General features: G+C 37.8%; 1 protein-coding gene across 1 annotated transcript in view; it reads left to right on the plus strand.

The window, feature by feature from the left end:
- The first annotated feature begins 12,511 nt into the window (after nt 1-12,511).
- The window catches only part of TRPM1 (transient receptor potential cation channel subfamily M member 1), an 85,909-nt gene continuing 73,542 nt past the window's right edge, over nt 12,512-24,878 (plus strand). Inside the window, exon 1 of the mRNA XM_059824114.1 lies at nt 12,512-12,634. Within this exon, the coding sequence (XP_059680097.1) occupies nt 12,512-12,634 (123 nt within the window). The remainder of the gene's footprint in view (nt 12,635-24,878) is intronic.

The raw sequence follows: 24,878 nt of genomic DNA on the forward strand, positions 1-24,878 counted from the left end.
GGTTTGCCCTATTATTCTACATAGATTGCCAGCAAAAAGCACAGTTGCATTTTTATCTAGTGCTTGGTAGGCAGATGAGAGCAATGAATTTTTCTCCTAATTGGCTTCTTAAAATCTCCCTTGACTTAATTAGGTTTCACTACTTTCATGCCCGTTTCTTTTCTTAACAAATATCTGTCAACAGAAGGTAAAACACTACAATCAGAAAACATCCAGCATAACACTAAAACTCACTGGAATGTCACAGGACTCAGTGAGTTAAACAATGAGAATAAATAAGGACCAGCAATATGCTGAAAGGTGCTAAGCTCTGCCAGACAAGACCATGTAGGAGATGCTGATTCATTGCTTGCTGGTGTGTGCTAGATTACAGAGCTATGTTTCCTGACTGCATCATCTGTCATAGATAAATTTAACTGAAGTAAAGAGACCTTTACGTGCTAGAGTTATAATGCAGAGAAGGGGAATCAGTGCTATTATATTTGTATTTCTCCTCCTTTGTTTTTCTTGCTTCTGGTGATGTGTGAACTCTGAAATGAGATGTTTGGTTTGTGTAGCCAACCCTTTTAAATGAACACCCTTGAAAGTTCAGCTGAGGTTTCCCTTTCTCTTTTGGTAAGTTTCATTAATGTTGCCAAAGTACTTTGAACATCTTGCAAAATTTTTGAACTCGTTACTGTGAAGAACTGTGGACTTGTCATTACAGTTGAGAATGTTCTTATGAAAACATAGGGATTGTTTGCTCAAGCACTTTGCAAACAATAATCATACTTGCATCTGTCCAAGGACTCCAAATGATTTTACAAATATCAGGGAATTAAGAGTCTTTGCATAGGTTTATATGATTGCTTTTTTTGTTCAGATAGAGAAACCAAGGTATTAAAGATACAGGGTGACTTGCGTATGGTCCCATAGAAAATCAGAGCCAGGGCCAGGAAGAGATTATCTGATTCTCAGTTCCTTACTTTACTTCTAAACCTGTTCTACACCTTAAGTTTACTTTTATCTTGCAGCTAACTCATGCTTGATAATTCTTGCATCAAAATGTATTGTGTATGCACATTTCTAGGTCTTCTTTAGGTTACACTTGCCATTATTACTAACCGTTCCAAATTTATTTTATGTATTTTATTTATTTTTTTCATTTGAAAAGCAATTTTCACAATCAGAGCCAACATGATTATGTACAATACCAGTACGTTGTGGTTTAGGAAAGGTCACTGGCCAATTAAATTCTTTTTCTTACACAGAGGTTTTTAAACCTCTCCTGGACAATTAATTGTGAATAAAGATGGACATTTCAGCATATTTGACCTTTCCCCACATGCTAATATAATGTAAAAGGAATTAAATATTAGACATTTTGATGCTTGTATTTCTAAAGGGAGGACAAACAAAACTGTATTAGAAAATCCTATTCTTTCCCTTCAAGAAAATATATGCTGCAAATATCCACCAGGTAAAGCTGGTGATACTAAAAAAAAAGAAGCGTTACTTACGAGTGAGAGCCAAGTTGAAAAAATAATGGAGGTAAGCAGTATTTACCATTGAAGATACTAAATGGATGTGGCACCAATAACTATGCATTTGGAATTTCACAATGGAACTCAATGGTATGAATAAGAGAACTGATACGTTAGCAAAGCATCTAACGGAAGTCTGTCCTCTCCCCTTCTTAGAACTAATAGCAATTCAGTTACCTCCCAACAAGAAGCAGTTGCTTCCTCTATCTCAGGAATGATGGAGCACAGTAGGAAGCCTTGTTTCATTATTTTGTATGTTGAATATGAGCAGAGTTCCAGCGCACCTGCTTCTCAGACCTTGTTTACCCAAGCAGGGAGCGGGCTTTTGTCACCAGTTGTAGATGTTGTCTTGTGGTGGGAAGCAGAAGTGAGCTACTTCCCTCCAGAGTTACAGGCTCATTCTGTGCAGTGGTGCAGGTTCAAGGCTTCAATGCTTACTTGTATTTAAATTACCCATTTTGTTAATGGTTTAATTCTTCATCTCTCTCTTTTTCTTCGCTATCCTTTCAAGTCCTCTGTTATTAGCTAAGTAAGAGGCATTCTTTCTTTCAGCCTTTATTTTTTATTCTTTCTTTCAGCCTTTATTTCAGCCTTAGTGATTCTGTGATTCTGTGATTTTAGTTGCTGATGGATATGGAAATGTTCTGGATTTAGTTAACTAGCTTTGTTTGAGACAACAGTATTGTATTGAAAAAAGTGGGGTACTGAATACTGAAATGATGACAATTTTTTGCTCAGTTGAAATGAAAAAGAAAACTCTTGTTACTGTCATGAGATCATCTCCTCACTGAAATCTATGTCAAAACCCCCTTTGCTTTTAAGATTGTGAGGGTAAAGCTGATTGCTGCTATATTTATACAGTATACATTAAAGTCACCTGGCATGAATCCCACTTTCAATGGGGGGCCACTATTCTACTTCTGAGATCAGTCTTTTTTGCAGTTTGGATCTAGGATCACCCTGCTCACACCCACAAGGCCCCCAACATCTTTCCAGTCTGCCCAGCACCTGGGACTCTTGGTGCTCCCCTCTAGCTCCAGTTTGTTGTTTAAATAACAGGGCTAGCCTTCCATTTTTATTACAGAGCAAAAGTAACTGTAGTAATGTGCAGACAGTTTCAGCCATGTTTTAGGCATAGGAGTAAAACATTTCACACTGTATTTAACAGGAAATATTTAAAGGCATTTTATTTACCACGTCTAATTGTTTGAGTGTAAACAGAAAAATAATGAAAATAAAGGGAAAATTAATAAAAATCTTGACCTGATTATTCAGGTCATCCAGGGGTGAATACTTTGTTAGTACTTTTTATAATTTTTCAGTCTAGGCTAGCAGGTATTTTAATTAACTACAAGCAAGTGCTTTGTCACATAGACAAGTCTGAGTCCTGTGAGAATTCCTTGCTCAGGGTTGATGATGCACAGAAAATGGAGAAGGTTGCAGCAAAGCTGGTCTGTAAAATAATCACATAAAGTGCAGTGTGATCCTTTCTGTCATCTAATTTAATGTATTACTACGACTGTGAGGATTGGAAAGAGTTCTGTTTTCCTATGTAAAAGGAAAGTTGCTTATGAGTGTGCTGAGACTGAATGAACATTGTTGTAATTAATTTGTTGTCATTATCCTTAAAGTAGACCTGAAATCCTAGAATGTTTTTAAAGACTCAGCTTTGTATCCAGAGTAACATAGGACAATATGACTGAGCTGCTGACACACATGTTGTTCCATACCAGTTACTGAGGATCGCCAGCTCTGCATGGCCTGTATTCTCTTAACTGCTGGACTGAATTCAGGTTTTTATAATTCTCTTCCAAGGTTCTTCTAGTTCTTCGCATACCACTAAAGGGAAGGGAACTAGAAATTCACCTGGTCCGAGGATGACAGACTATCTGTGCTTCTTTCAAAGTAACCGGGCAGATACACGTCCTGAATTCATCAATTCCAGAGCTAAATTCTACACACAGGAAAGGAAGGAGGTTTTTACTCCTGTTATAGCAATTCAGTCATTTCCAATTGTAATTCATGCTATATAATATTGAATATTAGGTTGCTATCCAAAATCTGGTGACGTTTCTTACCTGTTTCCATGAATATCTGTTGTGAATAACTTAATATTGTGTTGAATAGGGCTTTGAAGACAAATAAATAGCAAATTGCTTTGCTTCTTACAATGAGTGAGAGCCCATGTGCTATCTACTTGTTGTTCACCTAGTTGAGTTTTTAACCCACTAGTTATGCCATTGGCTAGAGAAATGTTGTTTATAAGTACAACTTTTTTCTCCACAGAAGTAGCTTCCATATTGTTTGAAACCTTTTTTTGAAACATTCCTATTTTCCTCACAAAACTAAAACTCAGTAGTTTTACTGAAAACCTTGCTTTTATGGAAACTCAGATTTTTGCATTCTTATTTTTTCTGCACAGTTAATAACGAAATACTGCATTATAAATCTGTTTTTTTAATGGAAGATAGTTAATCAGTTCCACCAGTGCTACTACATTCTCAGGTTCATAAGAAACTAACTGGGCCTGGGTTTAGTTCTACTAACACTTGCGTTAAACCCCCAAACCTCAAATTTCCAATATCTGCCCTGTAACTTAAACAAATTTATTCAAATTAGGATCTATCTGAATTTCTTATTTTAATATGGAAATGCTTAATTATTTCTGTAGCTGGTTGGAGAATTGATGAGTGAAACAGGTTTCAGACAAAAAGTATTGGTTTATGAGAACTGAAATATTTCACAATAACTATGTTTTAATGAACTTGAAAATACAGACTGCTATCTTTAGAAAGTTTGCAGAAGGAGAGGGACAAAAAGACAAAATTGTTCTAAACCACAGCTGCCTTTCTGAGATAGGGATTTATTAGCCCAGTTTCCTGATCTGAACTGACTGACTGAGGTCACACGGTACATTTTGAAGACAGCTACTAAACTGGTACCAAATAATTTATATAAGGAATATGGATATTTTGTCATGAACTGCTAAGTGCACAAGCCAGGAGAACCAAACACTGTGGAGAGTGAGGTTCTTTCCACTGTCTTGGTACTATCCTGTAGCTATTCATGTGAAAGTTGAAGCAGCGAATAGACCTGGAGAAATAATTTAAAATTATATTTTCCCCTCCTTTTGCCACAAAACAATTTAAAAACTCTTAAAGTACATTCAACCTTTGGCTCATTAGTGGAGCTGAAACAATAATTAGTTTGCTTTCATAAAAGCCCAGAGCAATGAAACATTGCCATTCTAAATAACAAAACCAAGAGTAAAACTTCACAGCCAGTGTTTTAGGCTTTGCACAGGTAAAACAGAGATTTATCCTAAGTGAAGGCCTGAGATATCTGTAGTAACTTAGCATCTAAATTCAGTATTCAAACTGAACCACTGCTTTATTTTTAAAGAGCTTTCTTTACTCTGTTTTAGTGTCCCTAAAGCAGTTACAAGTTTAATCTGCATACAATATTTTTTTATTATCTTCATAGTCCCATTTTTAGAATTCAGGTTTCACCTCCCCATGTTTTGAAGAAACAGAAGTCTATAAATCAATTTTCTTTCCCTTTTCTTAGCTTGGTAGACCTAGCTGTTTGCAGAATCCTAGGATGAGACAAGGAAGTGATTTGTCAGAGTGCTGCCAAGCTGATTCTAAATGTGCCCCCAGCTCATTCAGCCTGGTTGGAAATTGCACATGTGATGCAGTAGTGAAGGGATCCACTGTCCTATTTTCAGCTCCACCTCTTTGAGAACTGCAGTAAGATGTCACTAGCTCTCTAATTATATTAGTAGGCAATTTGCACGTGAAGTAAATTACTGTACATGGGGATGTGTCATACAATACGCCATTGAGTCCTGAATTTTCAAAAATACCCATTAACCATGGTCTAAATCATCAGAAATGCCCACTGAGATTGATTTAGATAGTCTTATATGCTGGATAAGGGCCTTCAACTGCTTCATTTTTTGAAAAGTCATTTGAGACAACAAGAATCTAAACTGAAGAAATGTAGCAGCTCTTCAGCTGGACAAAGCCCTGAACCACTTGATCCAACTTTTAGGTTGGCTCTCCTTAGAACAGGGGGTCAGACTAGGTGAGCTTCAAAAGTCATTCCAACTTAATTTTTTCTATGATTCTATGAATATAGGGAAGCTGAGTCTATCCCTGAAGGTGAGGTGACAAAGAGACCTGGTGAGTTTCTGCAGGTTCTGTGTCCAGAGAAGGGAGATGAAGGTGGTGAGGGGTCTGGAGGACAAGTCTTATGAGGAGTGGCTGAGGGAACTGGGGTTGTTCAGCCTGGAGAAGAGGAGGCTGAGGGGAGAACCTCATTGCTCTCTACAATTACCTGAAAGGGGGTTGCAGAGAGGTGGGTGTTGGCCTCTTCTCCCAAGTGATGGGTGACAGGACAAGAGGAAATGGCCTCAAGTTGTGCCAGGGGAGGTTCAGACTGGATATTAGGAAAAATTTCTTTACTGAGAGAGTGGTGAGACACTGGAATGAGCTGCCCAGGGAAGTGGTGGAGTCATCATCACTGGAGGTGTTCAAGGAACGTGTGGACGTGGCATTGTGGGACATGGCTTAATGGGCATGGTGGTGCTTAATGGGCATGGTGGTGGTGAGTTGTTTTGGGGTTTTTTTGTTTGTTTGGGGTTTGTTTTTTTTTTTTTTGGTTGATGGTTGGACTTGATGATCTTACAGGTCTTTTCCAACCTTAGTGATTCTGTGATTCTACTCCCTAGGCACGTTATGGAAATAAGATTACGAGCATGCATTTTGTTGTTTATATGATCAGTACAGACAAATATGTGAGCACAAGCAGAGGGTATTTCTTTACCTTTTCTCTTCTGTCCACATGTCTCATGATCTGCTTAATTTCACTTTAAACCTGCTTTTTTTCTCGCAAGAGAAGGAGAGAGGCGACAGGCAGTTGCTAAACAACAAAGGCTCTTGGAATGCATAAACAGACAATGCTGAAGTAAAAGTACCACAAAATGGCTTACAGTCTTCCTCTGAGTTTTTTTTAAGTGTGGAATTGACTAAATGGAACTTCTTTTCTATAAATGTCACCTGCCAGTTACATGCTGCCTGAGTTTTATTATGTAAACTTACATTTTTAATCCAAATAATGCTCTTGCCTAGGTTACTGCAGCATTGCTCTGAGGATATGTAGTTTACAGAAAAAGAAGTCAACTTTCTTCGCCCAGCAGACAGCAGTCCCCAGCGACCTACAGTGTGCTCATTCTCATGGTAGGTAGCCAGCACTGAACAACATTCTGTCTACGCTTCATTTCAGGGATAGAAACTAAGCAATCAAGTACTGTTGAAGTATGTAAAGGCTAAGACCTATAACTAAGATAAAACAGTAATGTACTGAAGTGTGAATTGTCAAAGGGAATTGAAGACATGGTGCTCCCACTATCCGCTTTGTTGCGCACAGGAAGTTTTAAAGTTCTGTAAAAATGGTGTAAAATTCTCCAAGTGCTCCTTGCTATTTGAGTTGCAACTATTCAGACCTAAGAAAGATTTCAAGCTCTGTACTGCAAACTTATAAAGCTTTTTTTTTTTCAAGTAAGAAATGCATTTTGCCTGGAAAATTAATTATACTGCCAAGGAAAAACATCATGATTTCATGAAGTGTTCAAGCTTCTTCAGAACTTGAAAATGTAAAACTTTTTTATCTTTTTCCCCTTGTCCTTAGGGACATAGAGCTTTGGAGTTTGGCTGGTTTGATTTCTGTTCCTCCTTGTAACTCTGTAAACTTACCCATCATTTAGGTCTCATTCATATTAATAGTAAGGCCAGAAATTGTAACCCTGAATATAATGTGAAAAAACAGCTCTTTAATCTGCACCTAATGTCATCAACTATCTAAAGATGGGTTTTGTTTAAAAAGAAAAGAAAGAAAAAGTGATTTGGCAGTTGAATGGCACTAGTTGTAGTAGAGGTTGTGGTAAAATCAGTTATTCAATGTTTGTGTAATTTTTGATCCCCCAGTGTCTGTCTGATCTTCTGGACCTCACTACCTTTCTCTCTAGTTTGGTGCTAAGTTATTGTACCCCACTATGGAGCGTTATCACTGCCTGTTCTGCATTTATGTTGATAAATGCTGTATGTATTGTCATTGCATTCTCCCTTCTGTCCTTCCTCCATCCCTTCTTATCTTTGTTTTTAGCTGTAACAGATTTGAAAGTACTTCTAGCACAAATGAAGAAGCACTCAAAAGAATAGGAAAGAAAAATTCAAAACCTAATTCTTTAGTTCTTGGTAAAGAGAGGGAAGCAAACTGTAAAAACCTTAGGGGAAGAAAGTGGTGGTTTTTTTCTAAAAGCAATAGACTTTATAATGGACTATGGTGTTGTTTGTAATGGAGTGTTTTGTTTCTTTTGGCTAATAACGAGACCTAGCAGTTGTTTCATAGCTTTCTGTTAATGACATAAAAGTAATGTACTGCTTCTGTGATCTGAATGATTCATGACCAGTGCATCAGAATGTGTAGATGTGGGGGCGCGGAGAAGGCTGGAAAACGTTCAGTGTGAGGAAATGAGAAGAGGCAAGTGCAGTGCTGTTACTAGACCACTGAGAAGCCAGTATAACCAAACAGGTGTAGTTCTTCAAATGTTAAACATTTTTTGTTTTACAGTTTGAAGCATGCAGTATGAGGAGCATTTGTACTTACAGTTTTGGTTTCATGTTGTTCTTTCAAAAGTGAATCTACTGCTGCAAAATTGTCTGATTTGGAAAGCAAAGCACTTCATCAGTAGTCAGGAAACTTGTTGCTCTTTACCTTGACTGTAAAATGTTATCCAGTTTCATTCTGCTTCAGCTCATTTCAGATAGGCCCTCTGTCGTCTGCTTTGGAGGTTATTGTGCACAACTGTGAGATGTTATTCTGATTTTCTGCAGCTTTTTATATGTACTACAATAAGAGAAAACCAGTTTGGAAGAGGCTGGGTTTTTGAAAGTTAAAAATATGTTAAATACCTGAACTGGCTCTCTGAAGCTAGCCAACTTGTAGAGAGTACATAAATGGATTAACAGGATTAAACCATCTTGAAGAGTAATTTTGACATTTCCATTTGGTTTTGGTTTGGGAGAGTAGCAAGTTTATCCTGCCAGTAACAGAATAACAGGTGGGTTTCTGAAGAGTTGAAAGACTTCAAAATGATAATAGTTTGCAGTACCAAAGTGATTTCAGACAGTCCTGGTGTGTGCTCATGACCTTATGCAGGAAAATTCCTGTTGAAGTGGAAGATGGATTTGCTTGTGGGGACGCTTGTCTAGATGTTTTGGTAGCAAGGACAACATAACTAATTATGACTATCTTGGAATAAGCTTTTTTTTGGAAAAGCATTTATGTAGCACTGAGCACAATACCAGCAGCTCCTGTTCTTAGCCTAATTAATGAATAACCTTAATGGAACGTAGGGGGTATTTTGGTTAAACACATGACTCTCTAAATTTTCTTATTGTACCAGAAATGTCAAAAGAGAACGACATACTACATTTGCAGTAAATATCAAAGTGAGTGGAAACATTTCATCTGACATGGTGGTCTATAGATCAAAGCTTTAAATCTATCACTGTTTTTTTCTAAACTGACATCAGACATCTGTGATGTGATGTCATAGAATAGCTCTGACCTCGAACAGTAAGAGCAATTTAGTGCATTGTAGATTTTCTATAGGCTGAAACAACTACAGCTATCTTTAACCAAACTATTCACTTTTTTAAAATCACATTGGGATAGAGCCTTTGAGCCATGGATCTTTCCGTGACTGCAGATGTTAAATTTCCATAATGTGGTATCTATAGGTTATACGGGTACTTATGTCTTACACAGTATGTTACTTTTGTGTACTTTGAAATGGATGCATCCTGCTTTTCCCAGGGAGCAGGCTTCAAGGACCTTGAAGGTGATCTTGCAAATGGAGTGTGCCTGCAGTCCACTTCTTCTTTTATGGGGATGCATGGTTTTGGGTTTTTCATAATCTAAGTTTGACCAATTTGATTTTATTGCAAAACACAATGGGTGATGGACGAATGTGTCCTTTCATGTCACAGATTGTTCAGTTTCAGAACCAGTTTAAGGGTCTTTCACTTCCGTACTGTACCAGATACTCATTTGTTGTCAACCGCATCCTGTTGCAAGAGATTACTACCCTTTCCTCCCCCAGTGCTGATTTAAACCAGATGGTTACACAGGTCTGATGTAGACCACACAAACCATTGAATCAGCTCAACTGATGAAGTAGAAAACTCCAAAGTGAGCCAGGAACCTTCAGTAACAATGTTTGTTTAAAAGGTTTCCTAATGTAAGACTGTACTCCTAAAACCACAAGCTCTTTTGGAAAAGCAATTAAACTTGTGCTTCTAAATCATGGAGCTGTTGAAAGTGCCAGCATGGTGCATGTTTCTGTTCCCCTAGTATAGTGGAAACAGCCCATGAAGTGTTATATAGACACAGTGGGGACAAGAACATCAGCAGAACTCAGTTGCCTGATCTTTCAACTGGGGTTAGTATTCAGCAGTTTCTGTTGCATTGATTGCTGGAAGGCTTTTATGCGGGTCTTGGATGCAAACATCTCCTGGGTACTGATGACTTGTGAAAATCCAGTGTGGTCCTTAAAATATGCCAAAAAGAGTTACAGGGAGCTCAGACAAAAGTCTTAGAATCACAGATCCAAAAGGACCGAGTTAATGAATTCTCTATCCACATTCTACATTGTGTCTTGGAGAACAGATTCGTATTCTGAATTTCTGCTTTCTGAAAGGCATGTCCGCATTTTTGTCCTTTACCAAAATACCATTATTCATCCCTTCAGAGTAATGCAGCCCAACATCACGTCAGAGAATTACACTGTCATAACATGATTCCTCTTTGTGAGGTGACATCACAAATAGTGACTAGGATGCACTTCTTGTTTCATTCATTGCATTCAGACACATGTTGTGGCTAAGGAAGAGGAACTGTGCAAAGGAACCTTGAATATTTTTTTTGTTCCCTGACAGCATTCATGTTGGATTTGTTCAAACTACAATGTAAAACAAAATTGTTCCGCATATGCTATTATGGGAATGTCTTTCAGCTGTGTTCATAATTATCAAGTAAGATGCTAGATCAGGAGGATGTATTCTCAGCTCATTAAATCTGTCAGTTTTGACAGAAGTGACTGCTGTAATAGCTACCACCATTTGAGAATATGTCCCAGAATGTAGTGATGACTTTTATAAATTAAAAAGGCAGGATTGGGCAAATCAAGTTCTGGTATAAATAGAAGTAATTTGTTTGTTTCAAAGATGACAACAGTTTAAACTCACAACAGGGTAGTTTTTGACCCACATATTTTCTTCTGTAACTAACTCGATACAGTACAGGAGACCATGCAGTAATTGCGATGTTTTGCTGCTAACTGACCAGATACAAGGGAGAGACCCTTTTTGAGAGCAGATGTACATTGCATTTATGAGGCACTACTTTGTAAAGTAGCTTGTCTGATCACAACTCCCTTTAAGATTATTCTGCCCATGCTCTATCAGCTTACTGTCCTTGCCAGATTTTTATATTCCATTTGCCAGCTTCTACCTCAGCCTTGTTCACTTAAGCCGAGCCATGTCTTAAAACAACATCATACAAACAGCTGTTGTCAAAAGTCTTGTCAAAAATGCTAATTTTACCTTCCTTGGTTTTGCCTAGATTTAATGAATGGTTAGAAAGGAAGACCTCTTTTATGACCCTTTAGTGTCCATGCACTCCTTTCTACGTTCCATTAACCTGATCCAGCAAACTGTTTGCACTAACATAATAGAACTTCTACTCTCCCATTTCCCAACACAACTTTAAGTATGTTGTAACTTGTCAGCTACTTATCCTTGTCAGCCTGGGAAATCTCATTTTCTTGATTATGGCTGTGCTGACCAGAACAACAAAATTGGTGCATCTCCATCTATCAGCCTCTTCCGCTTTTGTTTTGTTTTAGGTTTTCAACACAATTTTCTGTGCCTCCTCAAGCAGGCACCCACTCCATCTTTAATGAGGGACAAAGCGGTGAACCTAAAAAAAAGTAATTAAATAAATAAAAAGTATAATTGTATAACAATCCTGTAAATTAGTGGTGTTTCTGACTTACCTCACAGTTACAAATCAGGAGTCCCTGTGTATTTTTCTGAAATGTATCTCTAGTTTCTCTGTGCTCTCATCCATCTTCTTTCCTAAACCAGGCTCTGCACTTTTGTCTCTTCCTCATTGCTTTTTTTATTCTCTTCTAACTGCCTCCTTTTGCTTTCACTCTGCATATTTAGGCAGAATAGTACAAAATAGATGAACTGAGATATTAATAAGAATTCATGAAGATAATACATACCATACCTTATTTGCCACAACCCATATTCCCTAATTAATTAGAATCTAACTCATGATCTTATGGGATGTTTGCTTTTAAAACCTTGTCTCTCTCATCCTGAGACCTGCTGAAGGCACACTTGCCATCAGCAGTTACCCTTCAGAATTCCACCAGGCCTCTAACCCATAGTCTGCTGAGGACCATCTGCTCTTTTCATGTGCCTTTCTACTGATACCAAAATAATTTCCATCTGACTGCCCTGTGCTTTGCACGAATAAAAACCTTTCGGGCTGCTGCTTCTAAAGTAGATTTACCTTCAATCACCATTTATTAAATCTCTGTCCATTAAAAACCATAGCTTGCAGAAGCTGTGTGCATTAAGCCTGATTATAGAGTGAGTAGAGAAGAGGGAGGGGGACAGCAGTTTCTATCAGTGTATTTCCTTGCTTTTCTACTTGTCAGCTGGCTGGTAACACTTGTGACAGGGTGCATATCAGAACAGGAGTCTCATTATTTGGCTTTGATTTTGTTTTATGCATCTGTCTCTCTTTGTATTTAAGCTGTAACTTAATGATTGTTGGCTTCAAGGAAAAAACTGCTCAGACTACATGACTAAAATTAGAGTTTTCTTTGGTGCTGGGGTGCTAGATCCCTTATGGAGGGTAAGGGCCAGGGGATTAAGAAAGGAAAAGGAGGAAAGTTCACAGGTTCCTTACGGAGGATGAGTGGCTCCTTCAAACGCACTTCATTTAAGGGCTCAGCATCTGGATCACAAAAGGTAAGTCTGCAATTACTCAAATAGTGCAGTCTGAGTCTTTTTTTTTTTTTTTTTTTTTTTTTTTTTTTTTAAATAATTGTTACTGTTACAAATGAGAACAATTCTCTTTCCCTCTGTGCTCTTTCAAGTCTCAGAGGTATCAGTCATGTTCGTTGCACTGGTTCTGGCCATGAATCTTATTATGGGAGTTCTTTCACAAGTGCACCGTCTTAAGGATCTTCGGGTTAAATATCACCAAATAGGGTGATTATTCCTATTTATCCCTATCCATAGTCAAAATCATATTTTGATGATTATTGGTACTTAATGTTCATGCCCAATTTAGATGCAATCAATGAGAAGACTGATAGGATGTATAAAGGATTTCTATGTGATTTAGTGAACATCTACAGCAGACAGATTCTACGAGAAATAAGTTTGTGGTTAGATTGTGTGCTGGGCAGTATATGAATGAAAAAGACAGGGAGAAAGAAGACATGAGGTGATTGCATTATAATGTATAAGCTCACTGTTGTTGTCATAAGCTTGCATGTTGTAGATGAATATTAAGAATTTGTTTCTTAATTCAGTTTTGAGCTGTGAAGGGAATTAAATACCTCTTTTTTCTGTGGATTGATAGATTCATTTGGAACAAGTATAGACTAACTTCAGCTCAGGATTACTTAGATTCCAGCTCAACTGATCTTTTTTGAACTGACTGCATTAAAATAATGAGAAATAGTTTTTGTCTTCTCTTCCAGCCCCTGTAACCCACCTATCTCTAATTTCTGCTGATCATCACAATGTTAGAGTCAGGTGTAAAGAGGTGAAAGAGGTGTGAAGTAAAGAGGTGAAAAGAAGTCTGAAGGAACGTATCTGAGAGAAAAATGTCTGGCAGCATTGTGGAGGAAATTAGTCATTGACACACAGGCAACTATATGTATTATAATGTTTCCTTCTTTAAAAAGATTGTTTTATATGATGTGAAATATTGGTCATGGTCATCTGTGAATGCAAGAAAGAATATGTCTAGGGTTAGGGGACTTCTTCAGCAGAGATTGATGGTCATGGGCTATCACCAGGTGAATTGCAAGCACTATCTAGCGATAAAGTAATTTACAGCAATGTTTTTTTATGTACTAAGTGGGGACCCTGGCCCTTTTCTCTGCTAAAGAGGTTGTCAAGTTGCATGTAATGCCTGTATTACAGGCCCTATTGCAGACATTCAGTGCTAGGTGGAAAAAAAAAGAATAATACTTCAGCTGTAATGTCCTGTCACCAGGGCTAAGCCTAAGCACTTAGAAAAAGAACTGCAGGCTTTAGAGGGTTTGCGGTGGGTTCATTTTTTTTTTTCCTCTGATAGATATAAAGCAAAGCGGCATATTGAAATGTCAGCTAATACTTCGCAACAGTGTCACTTTGTGTAACTTTCCCCATTACTTGCACAGTTGCTTCTTAGGTGCCTCATGGCTGTGTCCAAATAATGTGAAAAACCAGGTTGTCCTCCAAGACATTTCCGTTTCATGAACTGTAAATTGCTTGGTCAACCAAATGACTTTTCAAAGACAAGCAGTAATTTCATAGGCTGGTAGTATTAACTTTATTTATTGAATAATACAGAGAAACAATGATAAAGGAAATTAAAGAAAAGGATTTCCCCTTTAAAGTGTTGTTTTATATATCTAGGCTCACTTAAACGTGACAAATCAGAATAGTAAATCCATAATGCAGGCGTAGTGCACCAGGTGCAGTCAGGTTTTTTTGCTTTTTTTAATGTCCCCAAGCCTATCTTAATACTGCAAAGCATACAGAATTTTACTTCCTGAATGGAATAAAGTCGGAGTAAAACACCCAGATAAAAATTGTATAGTCTTGTCCCACTAATCCCATAGGAAGGACTAGTCAAGTGAAGGTAGAAGGAACACAGTACAGATCTTGTTTTTCTTAACAAGGTTCAACTTCTGATTATAAAAAAATGTCTTTTAAAAGCTGTAAATTCCCTTCATGGCTTGCTTGGTTTAGTTTTCCTAATTCTTTTGGTATTTATTTGCTTTAATACTCATTTTGGGAGCAAAAACTTTACCTTTTGTGAGAAAAATACTATTTCTACTGTTAATTTAAAAAATAGATTTTTAGGCTTATGTAGTAGGCTGGGAGTGTTACTTCTGCTGAGAAATTATGTTGATTGGCTCTTTGAGGTTAATAGCATGCTGTCAGCATACGGGCAAGCGTAAGTGATCATCTCTGGGAGTCAGAACATCTCAAGGCAGGAAATCTGGGTGCTGTTGTGCTTGAGATTGTTTTATATTGAATGTAAACTTTTGCTAATGATACAGCTGAAAACAAGGATTGAAACTATTCTTGAATGTGTGTGTTTTGTAGGGGTGTAGTGCTTTGGGATACATCTGGAAGACCTAGGCAGGAAATGGTTAAAACCATGTGATGTAGCTAAGCATAGGGATTTATAATGAAAATTTCACCTGCTGCTCTAATAATTTTTCCCTTTTACCACTCTCACGGACCTTTATCTGAGGAATGTTTAACAGTGTGTGGTCCTGGTCCTTGATTTTTGACTCCCAGTTTTTACTGCAGTAGTGCTGAATAGCAAGAGTAATTAAAATGGCCAAGTATCTCTACTCAGCTCTCTACTCTGCTTAGTTTTCCCATGTATTCCCCTCATTTTGAGTGCTGTAGAGGAAGATGATCTTTTACTTCTTGAGCAGTTTCAAAAAAAACACCTGTTGCTGCCTGCTCTGCAATTAAAGGTGTTATTATCTACCTTGACAGAGAATGCTGTGAGTGAAATGTGAAACCCATAGTGTTTAAGAAAAGGAGTATGCTTGTGTGTGTGCACACTTACATCTCTGTTTGGTTTTGTTTCTTGTAAACATTTCAGTTTATTAAAAAAAGGAAGCAGCTTATCTGGATGTACATCACTGGTCTGTCATTCCCACTAACGGGAATGACTTCAAATTATTTTTGTAGTATTAAACAATGCTTTCATCTCTGCTTACTCTCTCCATTGACTTGATCTAAATGTCTTTAATATGTACCTACTATGACTCATTTTCTGTTCCTCTGAAGAGAAGACCATTTTATTGAAACAGCTTTTCTCTACATGTTGTTTCTGTTTGGCTATAATTCTTCCATGCTTGTAAATTCTCTGTGATTATCTGTATAAGGATATAATCAGTACAAGCCTTCCAGATGCTCTGATTTAAGCTTTCATAGAGACACTAATATATTTTTAATTGCTTTATTGCTCACATCACTGTCTTCTTCCTGGCTATCAAATGTGGTGCAAGAAATAACAGTAATGTCTACAAAAAATAATTATTTTAGAATACTAAAAAATATTTTAAAGACTATTTTATCTAAATTCATTAGACAACTTTGAAAATCTCAACAGCACTACTATAGAAAGTATAATGTATCTTTTTAAAAAAAATTTTAAGGTAGTACAGTATTACACAGTGATTCATTAGAAAAGCTTTCATGGATTACAAAGATGGAAAGATTATTAGACCTTCAGACTAAGGCAAATAACTTGTCCTGTGTTTTGTAAATGACCAGACAAACCAGAGAAAAGACAGGAAAGGATGAATACATTCTCTTAGATCAGAGAGAATTTATCTTTTAGACAGAAAAACTATTTTGTCTACTTTTTAAGTCACCATTTTGATCTGTCTTACCATTTGTTAATAAAGCTTGAAAATTAGTATAAAACCCCTTGAAGTTAATTGCAGGTGTTAAGCTTTGTGTGCTTGCCTATGGTAATGTTAAACTTTGAACAGGAAAAAAGAAGATTAATGGGGTGAACTTACTTTCTGCTCCTAAACTATTTGTCAAGAAGCTGTGATTTCCTTCAAACTACCATACCTTTTGACAGTTTATAAAAGATTAGGTGATGGGTTTATTTGGAACAATTATCTGCAACTGATTAATATTACAGTTATGATTAGATAGACCACTTGGTAACAGTGAAATCATTTTCATACACATTTCTTTTAAGAGTTTAAAATACCACACCCCACCCCACCCCCCCCGTTTCTGCTGTGATTAAGAAATTTTCTTTGTGCAAACATTTTGGCCATTGTCTCAGTGGCTCAAGAGGTTACACTACTGTGTTTTTTCCGGTTTGGGGAGTGATGGAAGTGAGAAAATAAATTAGATGTAATAATTTATTTCTCTCTAAGTACAGCAGAGCAAGTTGTGTATCTTCCTTAATGCTCAAAAAATATTGGGGCAATAATCAAACTGTCATCACAGGTAGACTTTCATGGCCCTAAAGAAAAATAGAGGCAGACTTTTGTCTGGAGAACAGGCCAAGAGGTTATCAGTTGCCCCTTTTCAAACAAACAAAAACCATACTTAGCAGCATGTGATCTCTGGTACAGACTCTCAAACTTGGAGACAGCAGCACAGCCTGTACTTTTCGGTTGAATGAAAGAAGGGAATGTCAAATTAAAATAATCTATGACTATCACGGCAGAATCAGTACTGTAGCTACGTTCTTAAAAGATACTGAAAAATGTTATAGTTCAGTATATAAATTTGTCCAATTTTGACAAATCTTTCCTACTTGTGTATGCTGTTTTTCAAAGAGCATTCTACTGGCTCTTTTACTGAACTGCCTTGCTGAATCAACACTGAATCAGTTTAGTGTTGACTTGGTATCTTAATGTTCTTCAACAAACTGGATAAAAGTGTTGTGAAAAACAGTCTGTAATAGAGTATATGTTAGACAGCACCAGCTGATCTGAATAGGAATTGGAAATAAATCCTTTAACCCCCTAAGCAGGATGCACGATTGGCCAAGTGAATTATAAGGCTTTTGTTTTGCTGTGACACGCAATCCAAGGAAAGAATAGCAGTATAGTAGAGGATTTATCCAATTTGAAATGTAGAACTAAATGGTTCTCCTTGGTATGTCCATGACACTTTTCTTGACATCCTGTAAGTTTCTTCTCAAGACAGACATTTTAAGGTGTGGCTTTTAGGAATCTCTGTTGTTAGGAGTTGTTCATAAGGAGTTGATTCTATATTCTGCAGGTATGTGTCACCCAGCGTAGCTATTCATGCAGCATTGCACAAAACCCCTTCTCTACAAGTTAATACACTGCAGACATCCAACAGGAGCAGATGGTGTGTGCATACGGCCACTAATATGTGATCTGTAGCATGAAGGAAAGGTTATCACAAAGGCATGGAAGCTTACTGTTCAAGATGGGGTGTAGGATGGAATCAGAGACAAGACTTCTTGCACTGTATAGCTGTTAAAGCCTCATGTACCTCTAACTAAAATGCTGCCTATGTACAACTGTTAAATCATGATGGCTTCCAGCGATGAGAATGTCATGAATTTTGTGGGAACTTTTTGACATTCTTAGTGTGTTTAAGCCCAAATGTTTGGCAAATTTTTAAAACTGGTGATAGCTGTTACTTACAAGGAACATGCATATATCTCATAGAACATCTGTAAGTCTGGACAAATACTGCATAAACCCCACAATTTACAGCAAATGCAGACTGTCCAGCAGGATAAGTACATGTATTATGAGTTGCAGGTGTCATGGTAGCCTTGGCCTGGTGTCCAGCACATAACTATCACGTACATCTCCAACACCTTTCATCCCCTTTATAAATTTGAACAGCATACAAATTATGTATACAGAGGTGCTACTCTGAAACGCAGCATCTTAATAACCTATTACAGGAGTCTGGGTCCAGGAGGAGAGAGGGGTTTTTTCTAGATAAAATTGCTGATCCAGTGCAGGTTTGCAGCTTGTAATTGCAGGGGTAGTAGGAAGCATTTCTGGACTCTCTTCTGCTGGCCTTATCAGTGAAAGCATGGATTTAGTAAGAAGATTCTGTAGTGTTAGAAGAAGGTGAAGCTGACAAAGGGAACAGCAGGAGAACTGTCCTTTTTCATATTGCACATGAGCAGAGCCTTCAGTTTTAAGGAACATTTAAGAAATGTTCCCTAACGCTTGACTTGGGCCTGTGACAATGATGAAACCATGAGTGGCACTGCAGCAGACATGGAGAGAATAAAATCCTTCCTCAAAACTCATGTCATGTACTGAATGTCAGAATCACCTTGTGAATTATGGAATACTGTTTTTTACTTTTCAGCAATTTGATGCTATTCTGTCCAGGTGTTCACATTCACTCCTGGCAACTGAAGGATTCGCATGCATCTATGTCTTTCGTAACTGTGCTTCACTGCCTGTTTCCCAACACAAATTACTCCTAGTCTCATTCAAAAACACCTGCCATAGATGCTTGGTTCATGCTGCACCTCTTGCCATTTCTTGCTTACCAGCATCTCTCCACTGAAGGTCTGCAAACAAGCCTTATGCAGTTCTGAATAGGGAAAAATCAGAGCAGAAAGCCTTGAGCAATTTTCACTTTGAATGTAGTTTTATAGAAGGAATCTGTCAAGGGTGGCTACCTATTAAAAACTGAAGCAAATGCTCATGGGTAGTGCAAAGCTCGCTGTGACTTTCAGAGAGCAAGTAATCGTATAAGGGTGCTTCTGAGGCAGATGAGGATTTTACAGTACCAGGAGACATACAGACTGTGACTGTAAGTGGTACCATGCTCTAAATGGTTGCCCCTTTGTTTTGCCAAAAAAACACAAGTGTGGATAAACAAAGAAAAAACAATTTCACTGGGAAGCGGCATTAGTTCATGTCTCCTGTAGTGATAGTAGGTTAGTTGATCTTGCAATGAAGGTTGTAGACTGGGGCACTTACTGCTCTCCACTCTACAAAGTTTGAAGAATCAACCATTGCCGTAATTAATAGAACCTTTCTGGTGCTTTTTAATTTCAGACTCTGCATTTGTAGAATCTACCACAAGCAATGAAGATTCTTTTAATTTAGTCAGTCCTTAAAAATGACGTGAAAAACATAGGTGGCAGAGTAAAGAAAGAGTCAGAAAGCATTGAAAAAAATGCCGTTTCCTAGGCAGTGTGGTGGATTGGATCAGCAGTTCAACTTCACGCTTTTGTTACTAGCTATGCCATCCACCCTACTTTGTGAATTTGGGCAACTCACTTTCTCTCTGTTTCCCTCTCTGTTATGTGTCTTGTCCCCTTCACAGAAATAGTTTTCTGTTGTATGTGGGCCCCAATCTCTAGTGCAACTTCTGTGATCTACACTAATGGAAAAGTTAGAAAAGCTGGAGCTGGTTAAAAAGAACTTTTCTTTTTTTCAGCAAACTGATTTAGTGTTCCCCTGATCATACATCCCCCCCTTGAAGCCTCCGATTAACTAATCCGTGATGTAGGAATTGCTCATGCAAACCCTCTTCAGGGTTGCCAGACATCAATTTTCTCTTGGTGTAGATGCCTGCTATAAAGATACTTGCTTTGAAAAATGGAAAATAAGCCAAACCTTGGCTATCCAAAGGACTGGAAATGGAGAGTCAAAATCCATGAGAGGCAGACAAGCAGTGAAGGGGAAAATCGACAAACATCAGCAAAGAGCAAGGAGAGGAAAGCCATTCATTCCTAGAATGCAGCTTGCAAAACAGCAAACTTCCACGTGTTGAGAAGGTGCGAGGAGGGCACATTTTAGTCCTATTCTTATAGGTTTTCTAAGTTTTTAGGATAATTGAGTAAATACTGTCCAAAATTCTAAATAAATTTGAATTACCCAAGAAGAGATGAACTGATGTTTTTCAAAGTAATTTGCTAATACATAAAATAAAGAGAACTGTAATTGAGGATCATTAAAGTACATTCACAACGTATATAGCTCAAGGATTCACTGCAACAGCCTTTCACAGCTGGGTGGCAGAGGTGTATAAAGGCTGAACTGAAGGATTTTACATAGATTCATATCTGTTATAAAACTGGCTAACTGTCTGACTCCTAATTAACTGTAAAAATGGTTGATTGTTCTCATAATTTATCCCTTATGATTTCACAGCTAGCTGGGTGGGGGGGAAGGAAAGAAACAAGAAAAAAACCCCACCAAAACCTGTAAATTTAAACAAAAAGTAAGCAATGACATAAACTGCTTAAAGGCTTACATTTGGACCCCAATTTTACCTCCTGATGTGTACATTGTGTTGAGTACTTCTGTCTGCCCTGTACTTTTGCCAGTTGTTAACAGGCAAATTGTTAACAGGCAAATTATTGACATTAAGCAGGAGAAGTGTCATTGTAGGTTTGACCACTGATCCGGTTTGGAGATGGGAGAAGTCCTGTAGACAGGCATTAGCAGGGTGAAATGGGAAAGCCAGTTTGCCCTGGAAAGTGACATGAGGAGGAGTGTGAAATAAAATTTTAAGGTACTTATTTGGGAGGAGAGGAGAGGAAAAGGCATCAAACCCAATGTTATATAAATAACAGCTGGTTCATTAGCAGATGAAGATGAGGGTGCAGAGGATTAAAGACAGGTAGCAGAGACTGTGAAAGGCAGTTGTACATGTCAAGATTGTCAAAGATAGAGGCAGGTTCAGGCAGTGCTGTGGGGAGAGCAGCTGACCAGCTGAAGCAGATGAGGTTGCCCAAACAGAACATGGGCAGACTGAGAAAAGGGAGCCACTGAAGGACTTCTACAAATTTGGGAAGAGTGAAAGAGCAGTGGCTGCTGAGGGGATACTGTCCAAGTTGCAAGGAAGAGTGGGAGAACAGTGAATGATACAACCCTAGACTAAGGAGCTTCTCCCTCACCATTTAGGCTGTGCTATAAAACTAATACACATGTAATCTGTAAAATCAATCTAAAGTCCAAATGAGTAAAACACAAAAGTACCCTGATGAATAATTGCAACATAATTAGAGACGAATCTTGCATTTAACAAAATGAGGAGACTGCAGGTATAGAGAATGTAGATTTTCTGTAACTATGACAACTGATTTCCTTAGTGCAGCTGGTACAGTCTCATCCAAAACTCAAGAAACTGATTAGAAGCTTATTTGTAATGGTAGTCTCATAATCTTTAATGGATAACGCTGGCCTTTTCTGCCAGTAATTTTACTTTTTCAGAACAATGTGATACTTTTTGTGATTTTAATATCATTCTAGGAAATTGTGATCCGATAGGAGTATGCAGATGCTGTCGTCTATGAAGTGTATCCAACAGTAAAAGCAATTGCTCCTCTAAGAACCTGGCTCACCTAACAGGGTTTTAATACTTCATTAGAAAATACTATGCTCACAGTGTTGATTCTGTTTTGTTAAAATTCTCTTACAATCCTAAATATTCCTCATTAAGGCTCCATCAATTAGATCATATTAGGTGTTTTTAACTGGATTCATTCCCTGCTACTGAAGATAGGAAATTACATGGCCTTGAACTTCCTGTAAGAGAACATTCAGTGTCACTAAGAGAATATAATTTTTCTTTTGATGTAAATAGCAAGCTATAAAAGCCATTTTTTACAGTCACAATAAAAATTAACTAATCAACTGATTACAGTGACAGTGTCTCTTTTAAACATAAGTGCCTTAGATTTGAAGGATGAAGTTGAATGTAAATTCACCATGTAGTCATTATCTCCTGCTTTCTTCAACCTGTTTATGAAGATGTGTTGTAAAGCAGTATCAGCTTGTACGATTGTCCTCTTGGAAATGACATGAAAAGGCAGTCTTGTTCTATAAAGATTAATCTCTAATAATAGCACAGTAAAAGATGTAACAGCTGGTATGGATTAATAATCCTTAATGTCTACTTTCATGTGATTAATAGCCGAATGGCTTAAGCCTCTGCCAGTGGAAAGCAAGCAGTGGTTACTAAGCTCTACAAAATGTACTGTTTGTAATTTTTTTAACAGAATAGACATTTAAATGTTTTTCCTTTTTTATTTCCAAGTTCCTAGTTTATTTTAATTTCTCTCCTTCCCAATTTTTCTGTCACAGGGCATGTATTACAAATCTTTTTTCACACAAAAAGGGGAGAAATAAGCTGTTCAGGGGTTCATCCTCTCTTGTTTCTGATACGCAGTACCCAAGACTATTCCTAATACAATTCAGCAGTAAATCATTAACTTCTATGTTGGTTTATTTATTAATGTGTTTTACAGCGATTGACAGGTGAAGAGGAATGCCTTGCGTTTTTGTCTTGATGTTCACATTAAGTAGTAAATATCTTTGTCCAGTTCTACATTGTTGGTAGTGATTTTTATATTATATTTTTACAAAAACAAAATCTTTGTCTGTTTGGAACTGAAGAGCAAAGGGTAAATTCCAAAGCTTTTTAAAAGATTTAATCAGCATGCGATTAGCTGGATCAGTGCTCGTAGCCCAGGGTGTGCTGTTTTGAAATTACATCTTAATAACTTAATAATTTACCTAGGTTTTATTGACGTTTGAGTTCCCTAAATATTTTTCAATTATGGAGATGAATTTGCTCATAAAACTGAAGATTGAAAATCCAGGTGGGAATCAGGTATACTGCTCATGAGCTGACAAGCTTTTTCCATTTAATGTCCTATTAAATTCAGAGGTAAGTTGTGAGAATATAAGAGCAGCTGTGCTGGGTCAGACAAGAAACCTGTGTTGCCCAGTGCTGTAACAGCACAGTCTAGGGAGTGCTGTAGAAATGGGGAGAAGATGTAGTTATTTTCCCTCAGAGTTTGCTCTGGTGCAGTGATACTTAAGGTATGGATTGTCTGGACCAGAGGTAATATTGGAGGGGCTTTATGTGAAATTATATTGTTGCCTTTTAGTCTCTACAGCATTCTTCACCAAGGAGTTCTACAGCTTAGCTGCAAGTTGGATGAAAGCACGGAAGCCAGCTTGAGCTCATTAGTTTTGGAAAACAGTCTTTTTATGTTTGGGTAAGATTTCTTTAGCCTGATACTTAGTATCCCAAGTTGAGAATCTTTTAATTTTGCTGTTGAATTTTGTACCTCTTTTGGTGTTCGGTTCTAATTTCACTTCACAATTTTGTTGAGCCTTGCTCACAAAATCCTTATTCTTCTCTTTTCCAGAAGTGCATCAGACATGTTTTTGTTTGTATTTGTCAAGCCTAGGTTTGAACAGAGGGCTTAAAAGGTGAAAAGTCAGTGTGTTTTCCTAAGTTACTCACTCTGAGTGTTGAAACACTGATACGACATGCTGTCACCAAATACTAAGAAGTCTGGCTGTTTAGCAGTGTCTTTCATCCTAGATAATCCCAAACTCTTGTATCAGCCTTCTGTCTTCAGAATAGTTCATTTACCAGAGAAATGCCTCCACCTTCTCAGAAGGAGTTTGGCATCAAGTAACACTACTTTTTATTCTGTTTTAATGGTAGCTGTGCTGTTAACTAATTGCTGCATGTAGATGCCCTTCTGGTAAACCAAAAGGCTGGGAGAAGGAGGGTCCTTGTAGGACCCAGGGGCAGCCAGGCTCTGTACCACACTAATCTCATCTGAAAGTATTTTTTGGTTTTGGTTTCCCCCGACAAGCACACAATCACAACGATGATCCCCATGGCCCAGAATGCCTTATTTCTGGTTCTCAGCACATTGTCATGCCTCATCTGCCTGAATACTGAGGTATGTGAGCAGCTGAGGTGGGTTCTGAATGGAGATTTAGCCTTATGTGGATATGGGTCCTGATCTTATTGGGCCTTTGGAAATATGAACCCATGCTGAGAGCCAGCCTGAGGAGCAGAACCAGGGGGTGTGGCTGTCTTCCAGGAGCTCTGGATTAGTGTTGCAGTTGTGTATCAGAAAGAATATGGGAAGGGAAATAACGGGCTTGTTAAAAATGGCTAGTCTAAGACATTTGTCATTAGTGTCCAACTCCAGTCTATGACCTAATTAATTTCAGTCATTACTTGCCTCCCCCATGATAAATCCTACGGTATTAACATTTTGCTGTTGATAAAGCTTTAGTAGTTGGAATAAATAAAACCACTAATGCAATCTCTGACCTTTCTGACATTCACCTGAGCATTTAGAAAACTGAGCAGTTTCATACTTTATTTGGTAGAAAATAATGTGAAATGGTCCACACTAACCTCTGATAATCTTATGGGTCTAGTTCATTAGCAAACTATGCTTGAATCAAGAACAAGGGCAAGTCAGTAAATCTAGCTGCCATCTCGAATTTCTTCTCTGAAAGGAGAACAGAAGCTATGAAATTTTCATGGAATGAAGACTGGGGTATTTAGCTTGGTCAAATCACTTTGCTTTGATTTTTCAAATAATTGTCATGCTGATAAGGTAAAATGTTCTACTAACATTACATTTTCATTAGTTTCTACATGTCAGTATGAAACTTCTCACAACTGCTATTCAAGGTCTTGAAACGGCTAAGTG

This window comes from Gavia stellata, chromosome 13 (genome assembly GCF_030936135.1).
Source record: "Gavia stellata isolate bGavSte3 chromosome 13, bGavSte3.hap2, whole genome shotgun sequence".
NCBI classification, from domain to species: domain Eukaryota; kingdom Metazoa; phylum Chordata; class Aves; order Gaviiformes; family Gaviidae; genus Gavia; species Gavia stellata.